Source organism: Apus apus, chromosome 7 (genome assembly GCF_020740795.1).
Source record: "Apus apus isolate bApuApu2 chromosome 7, bApuApu2.pri.cur, whole genome shotgun sequence".
Classification (NCBI taxonomy): Eukaryota; Metazoa; Chordata; class Aves; order Apodiformes; family Apodidae; genus Apus; species Apus apus.
Window position 1 is genome coordinate 4,993,430 of NC_067288.1, and position 20,416 is coordinate 5,013,845.

General features: G+C 54.9%; 1 protein-coding gene across 1 annotated transcript; it reads right to left on the reverse strand.

Annotated features, from left to right (window-relative positions):
• Positions 1-1,335: 1,335 nt before the first annotated feature.
• On the reverse strand, positions 1,336-20,416 carry UCK2 (uridine-cytidine kinase 2). The gene is made up of 7 exons (XM_051625388.1): positions 20,273-20,416; positions 10,039-10,198; positions 9,018-9,114; positions 8,069-8,211; positions 4,045-4,142; positions 2,310-2,358; positions 1,336-1,755 (listed from the first exon to the last, which is right to left on the reverse strand). The coding sequence occupies exons 1-7, from the start codon at positions 20,369-20,371 to the stop codon at positions 1,616-1,618; spliced, it is 786 nt and encodes a 261-aa protein (XP_051481348.1). The 5' UTR covers positions 20,372-20,416; the 3' UTR covers positions 1,336-1,615.

Below are 20,416 nucleotides of genomic sequence, written 5' to 3' on the forward strand. Positions count from 1 at the left end.
CAGTGGAACATTGAGTGTCGAAAGGTCTTAAACTTGTGACTGTGCAGAGCAAACTAGTGCTCTGGAAAGACTGCAAAATCTTCAGGAGCAAGGCTTAGGGTCCCTGCTCCAGGCTTTATAGGATGCCTAGGAAAGTTTGTTTTCTGTCGGGCAAGTCAGTCCCAGCCAAAGGATCTTTCCTGGCTTTCATCCCACCACGTCCCCATCCCTGGCTCCCACCAAGCCCTTGTTCCAGCCCAGCTGCCCCACCTTGGTCTCCAGGAATCACCAAATCTGCAGTGCAGCCTTACCAGGCTCTCCTGCCACGTGACTGTTACAGCACTACCACGTTAGGGGAGACTAATTCTCACCCTGGACAAGGGAGAACACTCCCTGGGCAGCCCTGGGAATGACGTACTGCAGGGACACAGTGTTCTCCACCAAGAGGCAATGAAAGGGACACAGGGCAGGCAAGAGCATGCTTTGAAAAAGAGGAGCAGATGACTCCTGAGCATGGAGTTTCACACAACACAGCTGAGGCCTGTGGATGTCCTCTGTGGAGATGCTAGGCAGCCCAGGCACCACAACACACTGCTGCTCAGCAGACAGATCAGCAGCTGCCTGTCTTCAGCCATTGTCCCCTTCTTTCAGAAGAGGCCGATTCTCCCTTATCTAACAGATGCAAAATCCCTCATCCAAGAGCAAAACCATTCCAAATGAGGAATGATAGACACACCTCTGACCTTCTGCAAGTCAACTTCCAGGCACAGGGTTAAGCCCAGGCTTGGCTACGAGTCCCACCACACAAACATGGCCACCAAGCTCCAGGGAGGCTGAAGGTCTCCACATGCCATCCCCAACCAGGCCAAGTAGTGAGACTGACAGAAGGACCCAGCATCCCTACCAGGTGCTTGCTGGAGGCTGTGACGGCAGGCTCACACCTGGGGTGAGACGAGGTGTCAGATACAGACAGGGATGCTGCTGAGGGACTGAGACCTGGAGGTGCAGAGACAGTATGGGGAGCTATCATACATCATCCTGCCAACTCCCACTAGCGTGGTGCAGTGGCTGCCAGCCAGATCCAGGCTGCTCAGACCTGAACAGCAACGGCAGGAGGAGGCAACCTCAGCCCAATTGTGAAATCCAAGCCACACTCAAACTGCCACCACAGCCCATCCCTTCCCTTCCCCGGGATGGAGACCCCTCCGATACTAAGGCCGTTGCAGAACGCTCTCCTTTTCTTACTGCCTTTGAGGTGAAGATCCTGACCCCGACACCTCCCAGGACCCTCTTTTTCCCCAGCAACACTGAGCCTGGCAAATTACCTTACGGCAAGTAATTTCACGTTATTCTGCATTTACACAAAAATAGAGCAATTCTATATTTATAGAGATTTATAGCCGGTTCCGTGCTGGAGGAGTTACTGAGCAAGGCCAGGAGCTGTGGGCGGTCCAGGCTCCCGAGCAGCCGGCTGCTGCTTCTCATCCGGCATCTCCAACATCCAAAATTAAAGGCATTGGTCTCCATCTGGTTTCTTAAATAGATAAAGGGGGGGAATGAACGGACAGTATGTACAGAGGGGCAGCGGGAGGGCCCCAGTGCCCTCTGCCCCCAGCCCCACGCCTGCCCCCCGGGGTCAGTGAGGCCTGCTGCTGGACTCTGAGGGCTGCCGCTGGCGGGGAGGAGTGTAGCCGTTCAGGTAGCCGTTGCTCTGGCGTTTGCTGAGTCCTCCGTTAAGAATGTCCTGGATGTGCTGCACGATCAGGTTGATGGCCACTGTGAGCGCAAAGGGAGGGAAAAGACACGGGGGAGAGGTCGCGTTAGGGGGGCTGCGAAACGAAGCGGAGCCCAGCTAGAGATGAGGTGGCAGCTGGGGTCCCTCCTCCTGTCCCCTCCTGGCACACAGTGGGGAGCTGCAACCCTGAGAGAAGGAGCTGCCTGGCTGGAACTTCATCCCTCTGCCCCCAGCTGAGTTCAGAATTCAAGCCAGTCTGTCAGGCTGATTCCAGCCAGGTGGAGACTTGGCTGTCCCAGCTGCACACCTGACCTTGGAGAAGCCCATTTCCCTTTGTGTGGGATGAAACAGGAGCTCACTGCACACAGATGAGCTCCCAGGACCGATCAGAGGAGCACAAATTCCCAGCCACTAATGCTCCAGGCAGGAGCAAAGGGGAGAGGCTCATCTCAGCACACATGTGGTGACTCTTGATTAGCAGGGGCCTGAGTCACCTCTGTGGCAGGTCCTGCTGCCTCCTCCCCAACGCCACCACAACACCAACAGCCCAAAGCCAGCTGCAAAGGACCTTACAGCAGGGGCTGGGTTCACTCACCTTCATTATCTGCTCCTCTGGGAATGATCACGTCAGCATACTTCTTGGTCTGGGAGGAGAGAGAGCACTGTGTTACAGAGAAAGTGGAGAGCCACCAGGCTGAGACACTGTCCCTGCTTCCTGGGCCAGTCCTTCCCCTTCCCTTGCCAAACCCCCTGGGAGGTACGTCATGGCTGATCATTTAGATGCTCTTGTCTTTTGCCCAGTGTTTTGAGGCCACTGCTTTGCAGCTTAAATACATTTTCATGAGCTCATACAGAGTCCAATAAGGGGCACACATAACACAACCTGAAACTGAAAAGCCTCACCATTGCAAGACCCCAGCAGCTGATGCTTTTGGGAGCAACCTCCTCCCTGAATCCAGCCAGACTGAGTACAAGAACAAGAGCTGGCATGCCTGGGCTGCGTGGGCATGTGGGGCACAGCCATATGATATGGTTGGGATGCAGGAAGAATTTTCTGCCAGCACTGCTGCAAAAAAAAAAGGTCTGATTCAGGGCATCAGTGCTGGCCTATTTTCACCTGCAGGTGCCAGTTTCAGTTCCACCCCTTCTCTGTGTCAGCTTTTGCAGCTGATCAGCTTCCTGACAGCCAAGATCTACCACCAGTTAACAAAGCTAGCCTGATGAGCAGAGGGTGTCATCTGACACCTACAGGTGCTTCCAAACTGTATCAGAAATCACCAGGACATGCTGGACCATTTCAGTGCTGGATGCCTGGCCCAGAGCTGGCTTAGGAGTCGAGTAACAGCAACAGTGGGTGCTGAGCCTGCTCAACATCCAAACGAGCCCACCATCAAGTTGGAAGTGGGAGCAGACCACTGCAAAGCTGCTGGGCAGGGACAAAGCAGTGATTTTCTACCCTCCTTGATTCACATTTTCTCCTCCTACAGACTCTTCAACAGAAGAGACTGATGCAGCATCTGCTGCTTCACAAAGCTGCTGATTTACCTTGCTAAGGACTTGGGAGGCACCAAGCTGCACCTGCCTCTCAGGAAACCCTTCCTGGGAGTACACTGGACTTGGACTTTGGTTCCAAGAGCCACATCTGAGCCAGGCAAAAGGGTGCTGCCCAGGAGCCACAGAAAAGAACTTGCAGCACACAAAAGAATCAGCCCTCTGATGTGTAGTTATATGAGAAATTTCTTCTGATTTTGGAGAAACTGAGCCAGAGGAGGCCGGCAACCTGGGAACTGCTGGCCAGCAGCACAGGCAGGAATTGAACCTGTGCTTCTAGCCTCAGACCCTGGCCACAAAAACATCTCTGTGCCTGTCTGTGTGGCCAGCATCCAGCCAGCAAGAAGCCAGCAGCACTGCAGGAGTGAAAAGGGCAGGCAGGACAGCCCAAAATAGGAGGAAGATACAGCAGACACTGCCTGGGGACAGGGATTTCCCCATCCTCAGCTAGATGCAGCCAAGGATTTTCCCTCCCAGGCTGGCATCTGCTGAGCTGCCTTGTGTTGAGTTTGTCAGACCCTGTGCAGTGAGGAGTTTCTCTGGCCATCTTGACATTTCCATAGGGAGGGTGATCTCACCAGGAAGGCAGTGGCTGTATAAACAGTCCCCCATCTCACCCTGCCCCAGCCAGCACTGGCATCCCCATTTTTGCTGCTGCCTGCAGGGAGGGAGCAAGATGAGGCAAGCTAACCTGAGCTCTACGGCACAAAATGCTCCTGTCTAAGGAGCTGGGCAGGTGTTTTTGTCAGACTCCCATGGGTGTCACTCCCCTTACTTACTGGCAAACAGAACTCCTCAAAGGCAGGCTTGACGAAGGTGATGTACTGAGATAAGATCTGCTCGAGGTCCCTGCCTCGCTCGCTGATGTCTCGAAGAACTGCAGGGAAGATGAAAGGCACAGTCAGGAGCTGAGACATCAATCACTCCATCCTGCTTCTCTTCAGTGCAGCCCCTGGCCAACTACCAGGGTATTTTGCCTGAGGTCTCTTTTTCTGGAAGCTGCTACCTCCACGTCCAAGCTACAGGCTTTAACCTGCTTCCAACCCTTTCCAGGAACCTGACCTGACCAAAGCTGTGATTTTAGCAACATGATTTAAGCACTGAATGGGTAAATTAGGTTATGGTAGGGGGATTTAGGTTATGGTTGAACTTTATGATCTTCAAGGTTCCTTCCAACCAGGATGATTCTATGATTCCAAGGGCTTTTCTTGTCCTCTCTCCCTTCTCAGCTTTGCAGGCACATTCCACCTGTAACCAGTGCCACTCCAGTCCTGACTGTTCCCAGCTTTAGTCCTTGTATCTCTCCTGTCGCTCTGCCCTGCCATGGGCCTCAGGATGGGGCATTCTCCCAGTCGTCCCAGTGCACAGGTGCCCAAAGAGTTAGAAAGCAGTAGAGTTCACCTATACACACATTAAGATGTAATTTAACTTGCAGAGGCAAGGAGAGTAAAATTTGCCCACCTTTCCAGCTCTGCCAGGTTCCTTGTGCTGTCCCCAGCTGAGTCAGATGGGAAGGCTAAGGAGGCTGCCACAGCCAGAGCCTGGGGGTGGTGCTTGGAGGAGATCAGCTCAGAAGGAAGCCAGGAAGCAGAAGAGCAAGCCAGGCCTCCTGCCATTTGGGCCTTACACCCTCTTTGCACAAGGTATTTGGGCCATTGCCATCTCCAGTCTGAAGCCACTTCAGTGAGGACAAATGCCCCAGTTCAGCAGGAATTCAATCTGTGGGTAAGAGCCAAACCAGCCCTGTGGCTGAGCAGATGGCTCTCAGCTGTCCCCAAGGGGCTGTCTGGCTTCTCCCCAGCATCCTAGCACCTGGCACTGTGTCTGGAGCAGGCCTTCTCCATGTGCCAAGAAGAGCCAAGCAGCAGCACTGCCAGCCTGCCTGACCCTGTGTGCTTGCAGGGCCAGGACAGTGCTGCTCTCCCAGTGCCAGTTTGGCACCATCCCCACGGCTCTGTTTGTCCTTGACCAGCAGCTCTGCAGTGTGCCCTTCCACAGCCCAGCCCTGGGGAGGTGATGGGGGAAAGCAAGGGCTGGCAGCAGGATGTGTGCCAGCTCCCTGCCTGCTCCAGGAGTGGCTCAGCTTGCCCCAGCCAGCCTTTTGTCTTCTCCAGAGAGCGGGAGCAAGCCCCAGCTCAAACAATACAGGAAAAAAAAAAAAAAAAGGCAAGGAAAACAAACAAAACAAAAGGTGAGACAGAGAGACTTTTGTTTCTCAGGTCCCACACCCCGTTTGTTGGCCACTCTGGGGTGGGGAAGGAGCACAGGGAGGGTGTATGTGCAGCACGCCCGGGCTGGGACGGCGTGTGGTGGACACGCTCACCCTGTGAGCAGCACAGGGTGAGTGTCCAGGCTGCAGGGGCTGGTCCTGATGTGGCAAAACTCTTCTGCCCACTCCCAGGGCAGACCACAGCAGGGCAACCACCCCACACGCCAACAGCAGTCTTGCACTTGGCCCCAGAGCATTGGGTCCCAGAAATCCGGGCTAAGACCGTGCATCCTACCTGGAGGTGTCACCCTCGAGTCCCAAGGACAGCTCAGCACCCAGGCAGAGCCAGCAGGCACACATCACTCCAGGCAGGCCTGAAACACGCACGGGACGCCTGACCTGGTCTTTGTGTCATGGAAGGTGGCCGAGGACAACACATCGAGGGACCTCGGCCAGGATCAGCCCTGCAGAGATCAGGCTGTTTCAGGCACCTGACAGACCTTGCCCCTTGTGCTCTGGTAGCAGCATTTCTCTCGGGAAAGGAGCTGAGATGAAGACAGGGCGAGTTGCAAGTACAAAAGCCAGTGCTACTGATTAACTGAGCTGTCAGCTGCATTTCCAGGAACCTCACCTCCCACTGCTGCCCAGCTGAAAAGCCCATTGCTGCAACTCTTCAGGACTTCTGAGAGAGCAAGATGACTCAGAGCCATGTTGCAACGCAAGATCCCGACTTTTGGTATAAGCCGCCTCCAGCTACATTTCAGGGACATGATTATACCTTCAGCACCTCACGTGCAGGCTTTCCCTTCCCAGAAATGACACGGAGACATACAGTAAACAGACTTGCTGCTGCAGTGGTCCTGCCAACTGCTGACAGCAGGCCAGGAGGCTGCCAAACGGTCAGTTCCCTATCAGGAGGCCGATGAGTTGCCCTAACTAGGAAGCAGCAGCACCTCAACCAGCCTAGCTGCCCCTTCACAAGGCTTTATTGATTGGTGGGTGGGAGAAAGACCCCAGGAATGGCCTGGGCCCATGTGGCTCAGGACTCTGTCCAACAGCTGCAGCACAACAGGGTTTTTAGCTCTGTCCTGTGGTCAGCAGCTGGATGGTCTCAGCTCTTAGTCAGTGGGATCTCAACCAGTTCTCAAGCCCTGAGCTCACAGCTTGATATCACATCCAAAGTGACTTGAACCACACACCCCAGAGTGTGAGCGAGCCATGTAGCACTGCAAACACACAAGGAAACATCTTGCCTTCAGAGAGCTGATACAGAGCACTGCCAAACCTGTGTGCTGCCCCCAGCTGGGTGCAAACCAGAGTTCCTGCACAGCACGGTCTGCTTAAGGGACAAGGGACACATTGTGGGACCTGGCAAATGCAGATCTGTGACCTGCTGAGACATCCCTGCAATGACTCTGCTGTCACGTCCCTGGGTGAGTCATGCAAGAACAGTGGGCAGGGTCAAGAAGGATAAGTAGAAAGGAGGTTGTAATCAGCACTGATGACATCCCAAGAGGGAAAGAGGTTGCGTATCTGTCTGACAGCAGGAGAGCAGGCAAGACCAGTCCAGTGGCAGAGTGCATCAGTCCCATGCACACAAGCAGTCCCAGCTAACACACAGAGACACTCTCCTCTCATCACAGCACACAGCTTTGGACAGGACCTCTCCTCCATCATCTTCTGCATTCCCAGACACCCTGTAGAGGCTGTAGGAGCCAGGCACGGGCTGGGACAGTTTAGGCCAAACTGAATTCTGCTCCAAGAGTCCCCAAATGTTTTCTTAGTCATCCAGAAGACTCAGGAGCTACTTCAGTGCCCCCACTCCTAAAGGCTGCTTTGAAATTAATGGCATCTCAAGCCATGCAGAGCTGCACCCTGAAGAGCTGGAGTCCCTCCTCTGTCAGCTGGCAACCCATAGCAAAGCCAGCTGGACATGGGGAGTCCTAGAAAGAGATATTCTGGCTTCTAGTGCTATTTGCACCTCAAAGTCATCACCCCAGTGACAAGTAACACAAAGAGGTCTCATTCTGTGCTGGCTGTGCTTGCACAAACCAAGATGTAAAACCAAACTCCCTATCTGCATCACCCACGATGGACACCCTCACACCCAAAGGCCACCCTCAGAGCACACCCACTCCCCAGCTCCTCAGCAGATCCATCCATCAGGCACTTCTGATCGAGCTGTTGAGCTGCTTTGCTGCACCCATTGCACCCTTCCTGGCTAGTACCTGCTGACTGGCAGCAGCAGCTGTTCTGCTGATGGCACAGGGCTGGTGCCAAAGGGCCATGTGAGGACACAGCATGCTCAGTAGTCACACTGCTGCATGTATCAAAGGAGGAATCCCAGAAAGGGCAGAAAAAAGCCACTGCATCCAAACAGACATGGAGCAAGGTGCTCCCCACTGCCATTAAGTTGCCCTGCGTGATGTTCTGCACCGGGGAGGAAAAGTTCCCTGGCTCTTTGCTAGCCAGCAGCACAGCTTTCTGTCAACTCCAGTTCTGCTCTTGTCACCTTCCTCCGCAACCAGCCACCCACAGCAGCTCAGTGACACTTCTGTCCCTGCACAAGGCACAACAGTTGGACCTGACCTCACCTCTGCGGGACAGCCGGGTGTCCGCATCCGTGTCCACAAAGAGCTTCATGCGGAACAGATCCCGCACCTCCTGGCTGTAGAAGGCCAGGATGCCCTCAAAAAGCACCACGTCGGCGGGGTAGACAGTCACCGTCTCCTCTTTCCTAGCAGAGGGGAGGAGAGTCAAAATATGAGGGTGGGGAGAAACAAGCCAAGAGAGGCGGGGGGAAACAGCAGTGCTCCTAGGTGCTGCTCCAAGCCCAGGACATCCCTGCTGCACCAGGGGGGCAGCCAAGTAGAGGGCAGACCTTCCCCACTGCCATGAAGGGAATCCAAGGCATACGTAGGCTTCCTAGAAGGATAAATGGCAGGGCAGGAAGCAGCCCTTCTCCCCCCCCACCTCAGCCAGCTGCTGCTTGCATGTGTTGTATGTGCCAAGCTGTAAAACCCAGAAAGCCTGTGCATGAGGCTTGACCCATGGGAATCTGCAAGGGCCAGCTCTGCTCCCCTAGGAATGGGGCAGCAAGCTCCAGCACCACAGTGATTTTGCAGGAATGGGGCAGGGTCACATCCACAACCAGCACAGGCATGCAAAAACAAGCTGACCACATGCAAGGGAAGAGTTACAAGAGCAAGAACTGTCCTCCTTTCATGGCAGTGCCACACTGTTTGAGCCTGGAATACTTGTTAAAGCTGCAAACACAGAGTTTATGGGGAAAGGAAGTGTGGATGGGGCAAGAAAAGGGGGACCATAACCCCCCTGCACTGATGCCTGCATGTTGCTGGATGCAACTGTGGGTCTGAGAAGCTTTCCAGACCCTCAGACTGTGCCTGTATCTGCCCTGGATCCTCTAACTAAGGGGTCTGGAGCAGGGACAAGGGAAGGGGTGGGGGTTTGGGGCTGGCAAGGCTGTGTGCTGCACGGCAGGGAGCTTGCAGAGGCACAGCAAGGCAGGGGCAGCTGTTAGACCTGGAGTGGGAGACAAAGTCATAGACAGGAATCTGGACCGTCTTCCCTTCCGTGATCTCTTTGAGCGTTTTCACGATCAGCTCGTTGTCAAAGGCATCTGAGGAGAGAGGAAACGTTACCCGAGGCAGCTTCGCAACTTCTCCCACCCACCAGATGCTGAGCTCAGCCTAACCAGAGCCACTGGCACCTCGCACTGGGGACAGACAGACACACAGGCTCGGAAGGAAAACCCTGCACATCCCCGTGGGTGTAGCAAGGCCCAGCTCTCCCAGAGCCCTTGGGGCTTCCCTGTTTTGCAGCAGCCTGGAATCTGGCCCACAGAGATCAATACCATCCTTGTACAGCAGTGCTGACAGCCCGGGCTTGGGAAGGCATCTCCTCCAGGGCTCCAGCCCTCAGAGAGACTGGAGCAGTGTTTCAGCCTCGAGCTGCTGGACAGACAGGGCTCTGTTTACTCTGTGCTCGCTGTCTCTGGCCATTGTCCTCGTGGGACGAAGGGACAGCAGCTCTGAAATTTCCCCACTGAGCCCAGAAATGGTTCAAAGATCTCCTGGTGTAGCAACAGAGCACGGCCCCCTGGGTGGAGGGGTCTGCAGAGCAGCTGCACAAGATGGTTCCCTCCTTGAAGGAGGGACATGGAGCTGTTGGGTCCAGGGGGCTGTGCCAGGGCAGATCTCCCTGGTCCTGACCCAGCTGCACCAGAAAGGTTTTCCAACTGGTGGATGTTTTTTTTTTTTGCAGGGAGAAGAGGAGCACCTTAAGGAGTCTGAGGGTTCACAACATGCCCTTTCTCCTCCCAAACCCTCGACCCCAGAGGCAGATTCTTTCCCATGAGAGACAGAGGTGCACAAGACACAGGTCCCAGCCACCCTGCCAGGGATGTGCCCAGCTCCAGAAAAGCTTAACTCCTCCTGCCCCATGTGGAGGCAGAGTCCCAGTGTCCATGTAAGGAGCAGGGGGTCCTGCTCCAGCACTCTCCCCCCACTGCGAGGCAGAGCCCCCGGTGCTGTTCTCCATTCACCTGGGTGGTCAAAATTGAACTGCCCTTTGAGAGCTTTGGATTTCTGCTCCGAGGTGAGCACCCGGTAGAAGCTGTCTTGGCTCACGATCACCACCTGCTTCTGGCGATAATCCACCTCGTTCTGGCCCAGCAGCTGGACGATCTTGGAGCATACTGAGGACTGGGAAAAGAACAGCAAAGGAGGCAAGTCAGTGGCAAGCGGTGTCTGAGCCATGCAGGGAGGAGCATGTCCCCAGGTAACCACCACTCCGGGGTGCATGGGGTGCTGTTTGCTGGACTTCTAGCCGAGTTCAGGGTGCCCTGAAAGGTACAGCCCAAAGCCCCTGAGGGAAAAGTGCACCAGGGGTGTGCTGCAGTGTGAAAGCAGCACCAAGTTTGCTCCCTGCCTCTCTCTCCTGCCTCCCTATGGGCTGCCCACAGCTCCTATTCTGGGCACAAACTGCAGCAGGAAGCCAGCTGGCTGCTGCCTGGGTTCCACTGCAGCCCCAGGGCCCCCACAGCCAGCTCCAGCCGGCCCAGCAGCTCCTCAGGGAGCAGAGCTGTGTGTGGCACCAGGGCTGAGCCGACTCCCCGGGAAGTAGCTTCAGTGCCTTGGTTTCCCCAGCCCTGGTCCAGCCCAAAAACTCCACCACTGCATGGGCAGGGAGGGAGAGAGCCCTCAGAGAGGGGGAGCCAGGTTGTTTTCATACCCTAAATAAAGCCCAAGATGAAAAGACACCAGGAGGAGAGCTCTGGGACTTTATCAGAGATCTCTACCACAGCTGCCAGGGCTGGGAGGAGCAGCTGTGAGCATATCCTGGTGCCTCTTGGCATAGCAAGGCTAAGGGCACTGCAGAGCCAGCAGCTGAAGAGCCACGTGGCTCTGGCTGCTGGTGCAAGGTCCCCACGGGCCCTGCTGGCACCAGAACCAGCACCTGGCAGCGGGTACGGAGCGGGCTGGGCACCGGTGGCCGCGTCGGCTCTGCTGGCACCACAGCAGGCACCGGGGGCTGGGGGACACATCCCAAAACCTGCTCCAGTCCCTCGGCCACTGCAACCCCGCGGTGCTAACTGCACTGGGAGCTGGCAGCCAGCACAGCTGTCCCCACCAGGCAGAGCCCAGGTCAGGCCGGCAGGGAGTGCTCAGCTGCCTGCGGGAACCCCGCGCAGCTCCGGCCCCACAGCCTGGTGGGGGAGAAGTGGGTGCTCCTGGTGCCAAACCCAGCTGCTTCACCCCCTGTGAATCACGCTTGCTGCAGATGCCCAGCTGAGCCGCTCCTGGCCGTGGTTACCACAAATACTCTCTGCTGAGCATTCTGCTTAGCAAAGAGAGGTTTGCTTGCCCCAGCCTGCCTCTCCCAGCCTGGCCATGGCTCTTTCTGTGCTCTCACTTCCCTGCTGGCTCAACCATCTGCTCCATACCTGGCTGGCAACCTCCAGATGCAGAGCTGAAGACAGCAGTGGCGAGTGGGAACAGGGAGGGGAAGGCATTTCTGGCAGAGGAGGTCACCCCAGCAGGCAGAGGACAAGGCTGTTTGCCTGAGAAGCTGGAAGATTTGACGGCACTCCTGTCCCCAGAGACCAGCTCTTCCCCTCCAGGCCAGGCTGACCTGACTTGGCTGTCACTGCTGTGCCATGAGTCAGCCCCAGCCCGGCTGGAGAGGCTCCACACACAGCCCTGCTGCAGAGCCAACCAGCTCAGGCTGCCCCACAGCGGGCCCCGGGGAACAAGCTTGGGCTTTGGGTCAGAAATAGGGTCTCCTCGAGCATCCCACCTTCTTCTCCTGCCTCTCATGGCTGGCAAGTCGTGCTTCCCAAGCCACGCTGGCAGCCTTGCCCTGCAGCAAAGCTGCTACCACCCAGAACAAAGCACTGCAAGTCCGTGCCGGTTCCTCGCCCTTCGCACACGCAGATGCAAAGCTGGAGCTCATTCTCCATTCCCTGTTTTCTCACTCCCCACATCCCTCTCCAGCCTGCGTCAGCCCTATTGCTTATCCAGCTGTATCTCACAGGGTTTGCAAAAACAGGGCGTGCACGGAGCCTCTCCTCTGCTTTTCCTCCCTGCTCTCTCCCCCGCACGCTGCTGCCTTCCTGTGCTGCCCATGCAGCAAGGAGATGCAGGGCTGCAGGGTTCAGCCTTGGCCACAGCTGCCAAGGACACCAAAGTTCCCAGGCCCTTTGCAATTGGGAGTAAACCACCTTTCAGCACACCCAGGCAGATCCCCAGCCTGGGTGTGTCAGCAGGTTCCATACAGATCTCCACCAGAAATTGCTTTCCCCAGGCCAAGGGAGGCAGCAGGGCTCCTTTGGATCAGTGAAAGCAAGACACCAGTGGCACTTACACTCTCCCCCTGGACCTCAGCATGTGGATGGACAATATAATCATTTGAGACCACCAGACAGCTCCTGCCAGTGTGTTTTCTGCTTTATGCGTGCTAATCTCTGGTCTACTGATCCTGGGAAGTGGAGAAAAGAGTCCTCATCAGCTCTGAAAATCACCCTCCTGCTCCATACCCCACAACTCAAGACACCCAACGGTTAGAAAAACCCAAGGAGAAAGTAGCCCTTAGCAGCTAGAGACAGGAACACATCCTCCCACCAGGGCCCAGGATGAGGATGGGAATGTGTCCTGGCTGCATTTACCATCCGAGTGCCTGGGGTAGCAAGTGCCTCTTGCAAAAGCATCCAGGAAGATGCCACAGACCCTTCCCTTTCTCCGGTGGGCTTTGGAGAGCTATGAGAAGCCATGGAGAAAGATGATCCCAAGGACATCCTGCCCTCAGGACCAAGCTCAGGTTCAGTGTACTGTGAGTTGTCACCTCTGGACTCTGGGAAGAGGCACATGTGTCACCTTGGTCCTGCAGAATTTGTGGGCCAGGGCACTGCTCACACATGATACCAGTGTAAGCACAGTGGGACACAGGGACAGCGGGGGAGGTGGCAGGTTCCTCCAGCCAGAGGGTCACACTCAGCTTCACCTCAGCAAGGCAGCAAACCTCGGTGAGGTCTACGTGCAGAAGGTTCTTCGTTTCCTCACCATCACTTGTGGAAACAAAACTGGTTCATGAGAGGCATTCCCTGATGCCAGTCTGAACACCTCCTACAGCTGGACAGGCAGTTTTTTCCCATGGTCGATAAAACACCCTATGTCAAGGAGGATGAAAACCCAGAAACACAGATGTTACAAATTCCCCTGCGCAGTGGGAACTGAAACTCCCAGCCTCGGGAAGCGTCCCTCCAAATAAATGACACATGTGCCCCACGTAAAGCCCCTTCTCCCAAACCAGCACTGCACACGTAGGTGTGAGAAGTGTGAAAAGTCCACTGCTAACTGGAAATGCCAGCAGTTAGCCTCTGGGGAGACCAGCAGATGCCCACAAAGACCAAGGCCAAGGCATGACTGCAAAGCACTGCAGCGAGGTGCAACCAGCCTGGGTGCACGGTACCCCAGGGGACATGAGGTGCTGACATGTGCACTCAGCACCCAGCTGCAGGGACAATCTGGGCCCAGATTCCTTCCTTTGCCAATCCCTAAGCACTTCTCCCAGGGGACGAGATGACAATTGTTTCTTCTCTGAGCACCCAGAACTGCAGAGGCAAACAGATGACTTGAGAAAGATGACATGATGCTATAGATGAATCCCAACACAGAAACTCTGGGATTTGAGCCCCATCCCTAGCTCTGCCCCACACGACACATCTCATCTGCAGGAAGATGAGGCAGGACAGGACTCCTTGCCTCCGTTCAGCCCCTTCCCCAGATCTACATTGTCTGTGCACACCTCACAACAACCCAAAGCAAACACTGATGGTGATTCAGCTGCAGGGCACTCCCAGCAACAGGATGCTTTCTCAAGCAAAAGCCTTCCCCTCCTCCAGAACTTGTTTAAAACTAAATATACACAGGACACAGCAGCCTCTAAGCCTCTGTGGTTGCCAAGTAGACCTTTCCCATCTTAGCCACGTGAAACCAATGCAGGACTTCCCAAGCACACTGGCAGGGAGCCCTGGCCTCTCTGCCACCCTTATGCCTTTCCACAACCTGCAGCAAGAGGAACTCAGCTCCAGGTTCAAGCAAACTGGCTGCAACCCGCTGAGTTGCACTCCCCCAGGTTTTGTGCTTGAGCTGCTCCCTGGGAAAGCTGCACAAACCAACCCGCACCACACAGGGACGGTTGAGAGGGAGGTATCTGCACACCACAGCCCAAGAAAGGAGCTCAAAGAGATGATATTCCCACAGAGAAGCAGCTGCATCTCCCCTTGCAGGATTCCTCCACTGCACCAAGCACACAAATAAGCAGTGTTTAAGGAAGAAATACAGCTTTATACTACTGGGAGAGGGCACCTGGGGAAGGACTCCAGGGTGTTTTCCCAAAAGAAGAGAGGTGGTGCACTGGGGAAGAAACTCAACAGAGGGGTGTTCAGAGCCCTACTCCTGACATTTATTTAAAATATATTCATTACATTACGTATTAATTTATATTCACTTATGGCCTATAGCTGGCTGCTCAGATATTCTTCAGGAGTTGACTAATTCCCCAATATTATTAGGCAGATTATCCCATAATCCCTCTTGGATAGCTCTGCTCAGCCAGTAAATGATGACTTCAGATGGGCAGGAGAGAGAAAGCTGATGGACAGTTCTACAGTTCACCACCATGTGAAGGCACCAGGCAGGACACTGCTGATGCTTTCAGCCCCAGGCTTACTGCAGCAGACAGGGCACTACAGGTACTTCTGCCTTGGCTGGTAAGGCCAGTCCTGGGCTAGGAGGAGGACATAAGCCTTGTGCATGTGGATATGCCCAAAGCCACTTGCTCAGAACAGTCCCTCCATCCCTGGGGAGCCAATGCAGAGGGATGTCTATGCTGAGCTTGCTCACCAGGCTCCCAGTAGAGGACCTCCCATCCTCCCAAGGACTCCAGACACTTAAATTAAGGGACTTCTGCCAGATAAAGTTATTCCAGCCCTAAAGAAATGCTGAAGCTGCCAGATCCCTTCGGAGAGAGAGAAGGGCTGTGCTAGAAGAAAGACCTGCCAGGAAAGGCACATGCTGGGCTGCAGTGTGGAAGGAAGAGAGGCACAGAATCCTGCCACTGCTGCAGGTTGCTCACCCTAAGCTGAGACACTGCTCACCTGAAGGAACAGTCCTCTCCAGAAGAGCAATGCCCTTGGCCCACAACAAATGCTACAGCAAGGAACACGGGCAGACTGCAGGAGTCACACATCTCACCTCCCACCAAGGAGAGAAGCCCAGAGGTTATCTCTATGAACAACACTGCCATGACCCTCCTTTCCTGTAGGATCTGGATGTGAACAGTTTTGGCAGGGTCTGTTCATAAGTTTGCAACTGAAGGAGCCTGGCCAGGGTGTCCTCATTACATGCTTGTGGATAAAATAGCCTCTGGTTTTGGAATCTGGCAGGATTTTCCCAAATATCACACCAGTGACCACTAGGATGCTTCCTTCCCAACCATCACAGGGGACTTCTACTCAACTGAGTCCCTGAAATCAGGAGCCATGGTAATGCTATCCTTCTCTCCAGTTTATCTCCTGCAGCACATGAGTTATGGATGTTGCTCTGTTCTCATAAGGTGATGTTAATTATAGAGTATTAGGAAGTGCTTGGTGGTCAGGGGTAACACACAGAACAGATACAAAATTGGGAAAGGTCACTGAGCATCTATTAAATATCTGCCTGCAACTGCAGAGACCTAGTTCATGACCCACACAATCCTTTCCAGTCCTAATGTAGCACATCTCTACAGCAGCACTGGGTCTGGAAACTTGCTATTCTCGTCCCAAAAGCCTGACCCTCCACCCAGAGCTTTCCCGGGCAGGTTCACCATTCCTGCCTTTCCCTCTGTGAGCCACAGGCCAACCAGTTCAGGACTGGGATTGCCAGGTTTCTGTTCACTCACCCTGGGATGCTGCGCATGTGATCAGCAGTCCTGGGCTGGAGCATAAACAGGCACACACAAACACAGAGGATCTGAACACAGATTATGTGTGGGGAGGAAAACAACTCCCCTAACATAATCCTTCCCAATCCACTGGGTTTAGATGTGGGTCATTTTTCTCCATCCCCTGCTGCAAATGCCATAGCCTGGAGCTGGCTGAGCCCACAGGACTATGGTAAGCAGGCTCCATAATGAACTCACACATATTCAATCTGTAACAGGAAAGGGCTGACACATCAAAACGCCCTGTGTATCAGTCTGATCAGGGGCTGGCACAGAAAAACGTTCTACTAGAAAGTTTGATGAGTCTCTAGCACACGTTGACACCAGTGTTAAAACAAGTCAGACCTTGTGATTCAGGGCTCCTGCCAGCTATGGAATGAACGTCACCAGGAAATGGAGCTGAACTGACACAGGACTGCTGCAATCCCTGCTAGTCCCCCTCCCACAGCTCTCCCCTGGGTCACTACTGGGTCTCTCCTGGGCTTCTTTTCCTGGCATCCAGCTGGTGACATGGTGGCAATGACCCCCAGGTTGCTGTAGGGGGAACCTCAGCCCTTGTGAATGTGGGCGTCTGAGGTGTGTCATGCAAGAAGCTCCACCTGGAAAGGGAACTGCCTCATGGAAAGGGAACTGCCTCATGGAGAGATGTGCTGCAACTGCCGCCACCACTTCCCTGGGGACCAACGTGCTGGCTGTCCCACCCTGGCTGGGTGATACCAGCCTTCTTCAGCCTCCTGACTAGGTCACTCTTCTAGGCAGCCAGCTCAGCCTCAGACAGCGCTGTTGGTGTTTAAAGCAGAAGTGCCTAAAGGATTAAGAGTGAAGAATGCACCTGGCTGAACACACATGGCAACCTCGGTGCTCCGCAGTCTGGAAACTCGCAGGCTGCAGCTTCAAACAGACATTTCTGACTTTATGTGCTAACTCAAGACCCAAAAGGTGTCCCCGCTGGGCCACAGTGACACCTACATTCAGCCCTCACTAGTCAGAGGGCCGGGCAGCCAAGGAAAGGGTGCAACCCTTTGTAAATCTGTCTTTTCTTACAAGCTCCTGTTGGAAGGCAGCAATCAGCACCTTGCTTTGCAGCACTTGGGGACAAGCCATTAATGCTTCAGCCTGTTTGAAGAGCTCACCCCACCTCTGCAACCACCCCAGCACCAGATGCTTCCACTGCTGCTGGAAGTAAACCACTCCAGCTCTGCCAGCAGAGCTGCAGGGTTCTGAGCTGAAGCAAGGACACGGGAAGAGCTTAAGGAGGTATCCCAATGCTCTCCAGCTCATCCCTGTAGTCAGCTTGCTGAACTTCCCTCCAGCCTGCAGCCTGGCTGCCTGCCTTGCATCCTGCAGTCCTTGGTAGTCAGGAATCTCTCCCAGGAGAGAGGGAAGAAGCACAAAGCACAAAGACCATGGGTATAAGAAGGAAACGAGAGCTTTAGCAGAGCACTTGAAAGCACAAAGGGTGAAAGAAAATGCTGCAACCAGCCCTGGGAATCCCTCAGAGGAAGTGAAGTGGTTGCAGTCCTCTCTGGCTTTGGCACAGGAGGGAGTCTTAATGCCATGTCATCTCCTGCACTTCAGGTGATAGCAGCAAGCCTTGCCTGGGCTGCACAGTGCTTGGGTTTTGGGGGACAGTGGGAGAAATACTGGCTCCTGTTAAGCTTTTCTGAGGAGCCGGTCCCAGCTAAGCAGACACAAAGCAGCCACCACGCAACTGACACTGCCCTGGTAGAGGATGCAGCATCACAGCCTGACCAGGATCTCTGCAGCTCCCCAGTTTTCCTCCCAACACAGCCCAGATTTCTTTAAAGAGCCAAAAACAGGCGAGTCCTCAGGTTTCCACCTCCTATTTGAGTACCAAAAGTTGCACAAGCCTCTTTTGCTCACTAGGGAACAGCAGTCAGCCTTTGAATTTGAGTTCTCACCAATTTGCCTTTAAGAAATACCAGACAAACACTACCCCCAGCATTTTGGGGAAGGCTGGCCACTTCAGATGCCCTTCCCCAGGGCACCATGCAACAACAAGTTGAGGCAAGCTACAAACAGGAACCTTTCCTTCCCCAGCCTGACTGTGCTGGTACATCAAGAGGGATGGAGGGGACCCCGGAGCCTTTTTCCCCATCTTAGACTCAACAAAAGCAGCAGTGGGAGGAGCTGAAGGGGCCTTGCCAGGCAAATGCCCTCCGTTATCTTTGGGCTGGTGTGCTGCCAAAGGGGTGTGTTATGACAACACCCCTCAATTGGTGTGAGGGCGAGTCAGATGGATTTGCCGCTTCCCTGGTGGGAAAGGTGCCTGCTTCACTTTCCCTCCTAGGAGCACTTTGTTTTCAGCCAGAGCCAGCACACCAGGACAGCAGCCCCTGGGACGGATTTTAGCTGTGGGAAAGCCCTGAGCTGAGCAAACCACACCAGCCCCTGGTGCTGCTTTCCTAGAGCACACTGCGGCACTGTCACTACACACCTGGGGGACACCCCACTGCACCCCTGCCCTGTGAATTTGAGGGTCTGTTTGCACAAAACCCAGGCCCCTTTTTTGCTGTTGCTTCTCCTTGAACAAGCTTGTTGGTTTTTTGTTTTGTTTTGTTTTTTGGTTTTGGGGGTTTTTTTTAACAGTATATTTCTTGCAGCCTTTCCCCACAAACTTTGCACTGATCTGCTGGATTCCCTTCAACAGGCTGCACTGCACAGAGGTTTTTAGCAGCCACCAATCACTGGAGGGGGAGAAATCAAAGCTGAGAGACAGGAAAAGCCAGTTAGTATATCTCCCTTGCTAGAAAGAACCATTTCCCTATTTTCTTTTCGAAGGCAGCCAGCTGTTACTAAGCTTTCTCACTTTGAAGTTGAGAACTACCGTGGTGTACTGTACTGTGATCGCTGCTTTTACCTTGTGGGCCAGAGTCACAGTGTTCAGAGACATAACAGTTCAGCAGTGCCAGACACAATGTTCTTGGGACAGCTACAGAGAGGCATCAGACCCACGCATCAGAGATCAGACAAACCCAGTGTTTGAGTCACCAGGAGCTGTACTGCAGGAACAATCCAGCTTTGGCTCCCAGCGGAGAGAATTGCATCCTCTCTCACCATCCCGCCCCTGTGATAGCTGGATTTTTTTTTCCCCCTTGCAGCCCAAGAGTCAATAGGAGACACATTCTCAAAACACTATGAATATGGGCTGAGGTACAGCAGTTGGGTTATGCCATCCTTTCAGGGAGAAAGGCCCCCCCTCTTAACAGGGGTTAAGATACAAGGCTCTGTCTTCCCTCCTGTGACAGCCCACATTGTTTCCTTAGCACCAAGTATTTCAGAGGGATGGCTGCTACCAAATCTATTCGTGCCCTCTGAAATGCCTCTTAAAAATGCAGGTAGAAGGGCTGTGCTGCCCTGCACAGGAGGGATGATGGAGCTGTGGATCTGGTCTTAACTGCTCGTTTAAAAAAAAAATAGAAATGAATAATAAAATAAAATAAATAAAAAAATACACTGTATGAATTGGGGAGGGGGGAAATAGAAAGAAAAAGATAAAGAAGGAGCCGTAGGGTTGCCAGAGCAAGCCTCCAGATGAAAGGCCACATCACCCTAGTCCAGCACGGCCACCCCGCAGCCCCCGGCCCCGCAGCCCCCCGCCCCGCTCCCACCTGCCCAAGGACCATCCCCTCCCGGGCACGCAGCAAGGAGGTCGTTCTGCCGCTGTGAGTCAGCATTTACCGCAGGATTTTCCCTCCTGCTACCCCCCAGTTGGCCCGACAAGGGCAGCCCACCTCCCCCCGCCACCGTTCAAAATAAAATCATAATAATAATAATAATAAAAAAAAGCCAGCAATACGATTTGAAACCATTGCAGGGCACCCGGCGCCGGCTGCTGCTCCGCCGCGGGGCCGGCAGCCCTTGAGGACACTGCGGGGAAGGAAACGCTCCTTCAAGCCACGGGAGGGAGGATTTTGCGGGGCTGGGGGGGAAGGACACGCCGCCTCCATCCCGGTGGAGCCCGCAGCCCTGCCCGCCGGCAGCCCCCGGGGAGGCGGAGAGCAGCCGGGCCAGGGAATGAGGGGGGAGAGATGGGGCAAAGCCTTCACCCCCCCCACCCCAAAAAAAACCAAACCCGTGTCCGCCCCGCCGGGCTCCCGGGGCGAGGCCCGAGTGTCCCCGCTCGTCCCCCCCCGGCAGCACGTGGCGCCGCGGCCGCTCGGCCCCGCCATGTGGCCGGGAACCGGGGAGGGGAAGGACACAGGCTGCTCCTTGGGGCTCCCCGCAAACCCAGCCCGGCTTCCCCACAGCCCCCAACCCCCCCCCCGCACCTTGCCGCTGGCCGTGCCGCCGCTGACCCCGATGAGGAAGGGCTCCCCGCCGCTGGGCTGGCCCTGCTCCTCCAGCCGCTGCTCGCTGTCCCCCGCCATCCTCCCGCCCGCCCGCCCCGCCGCCACCAGCAGAGCCGCCTCCTC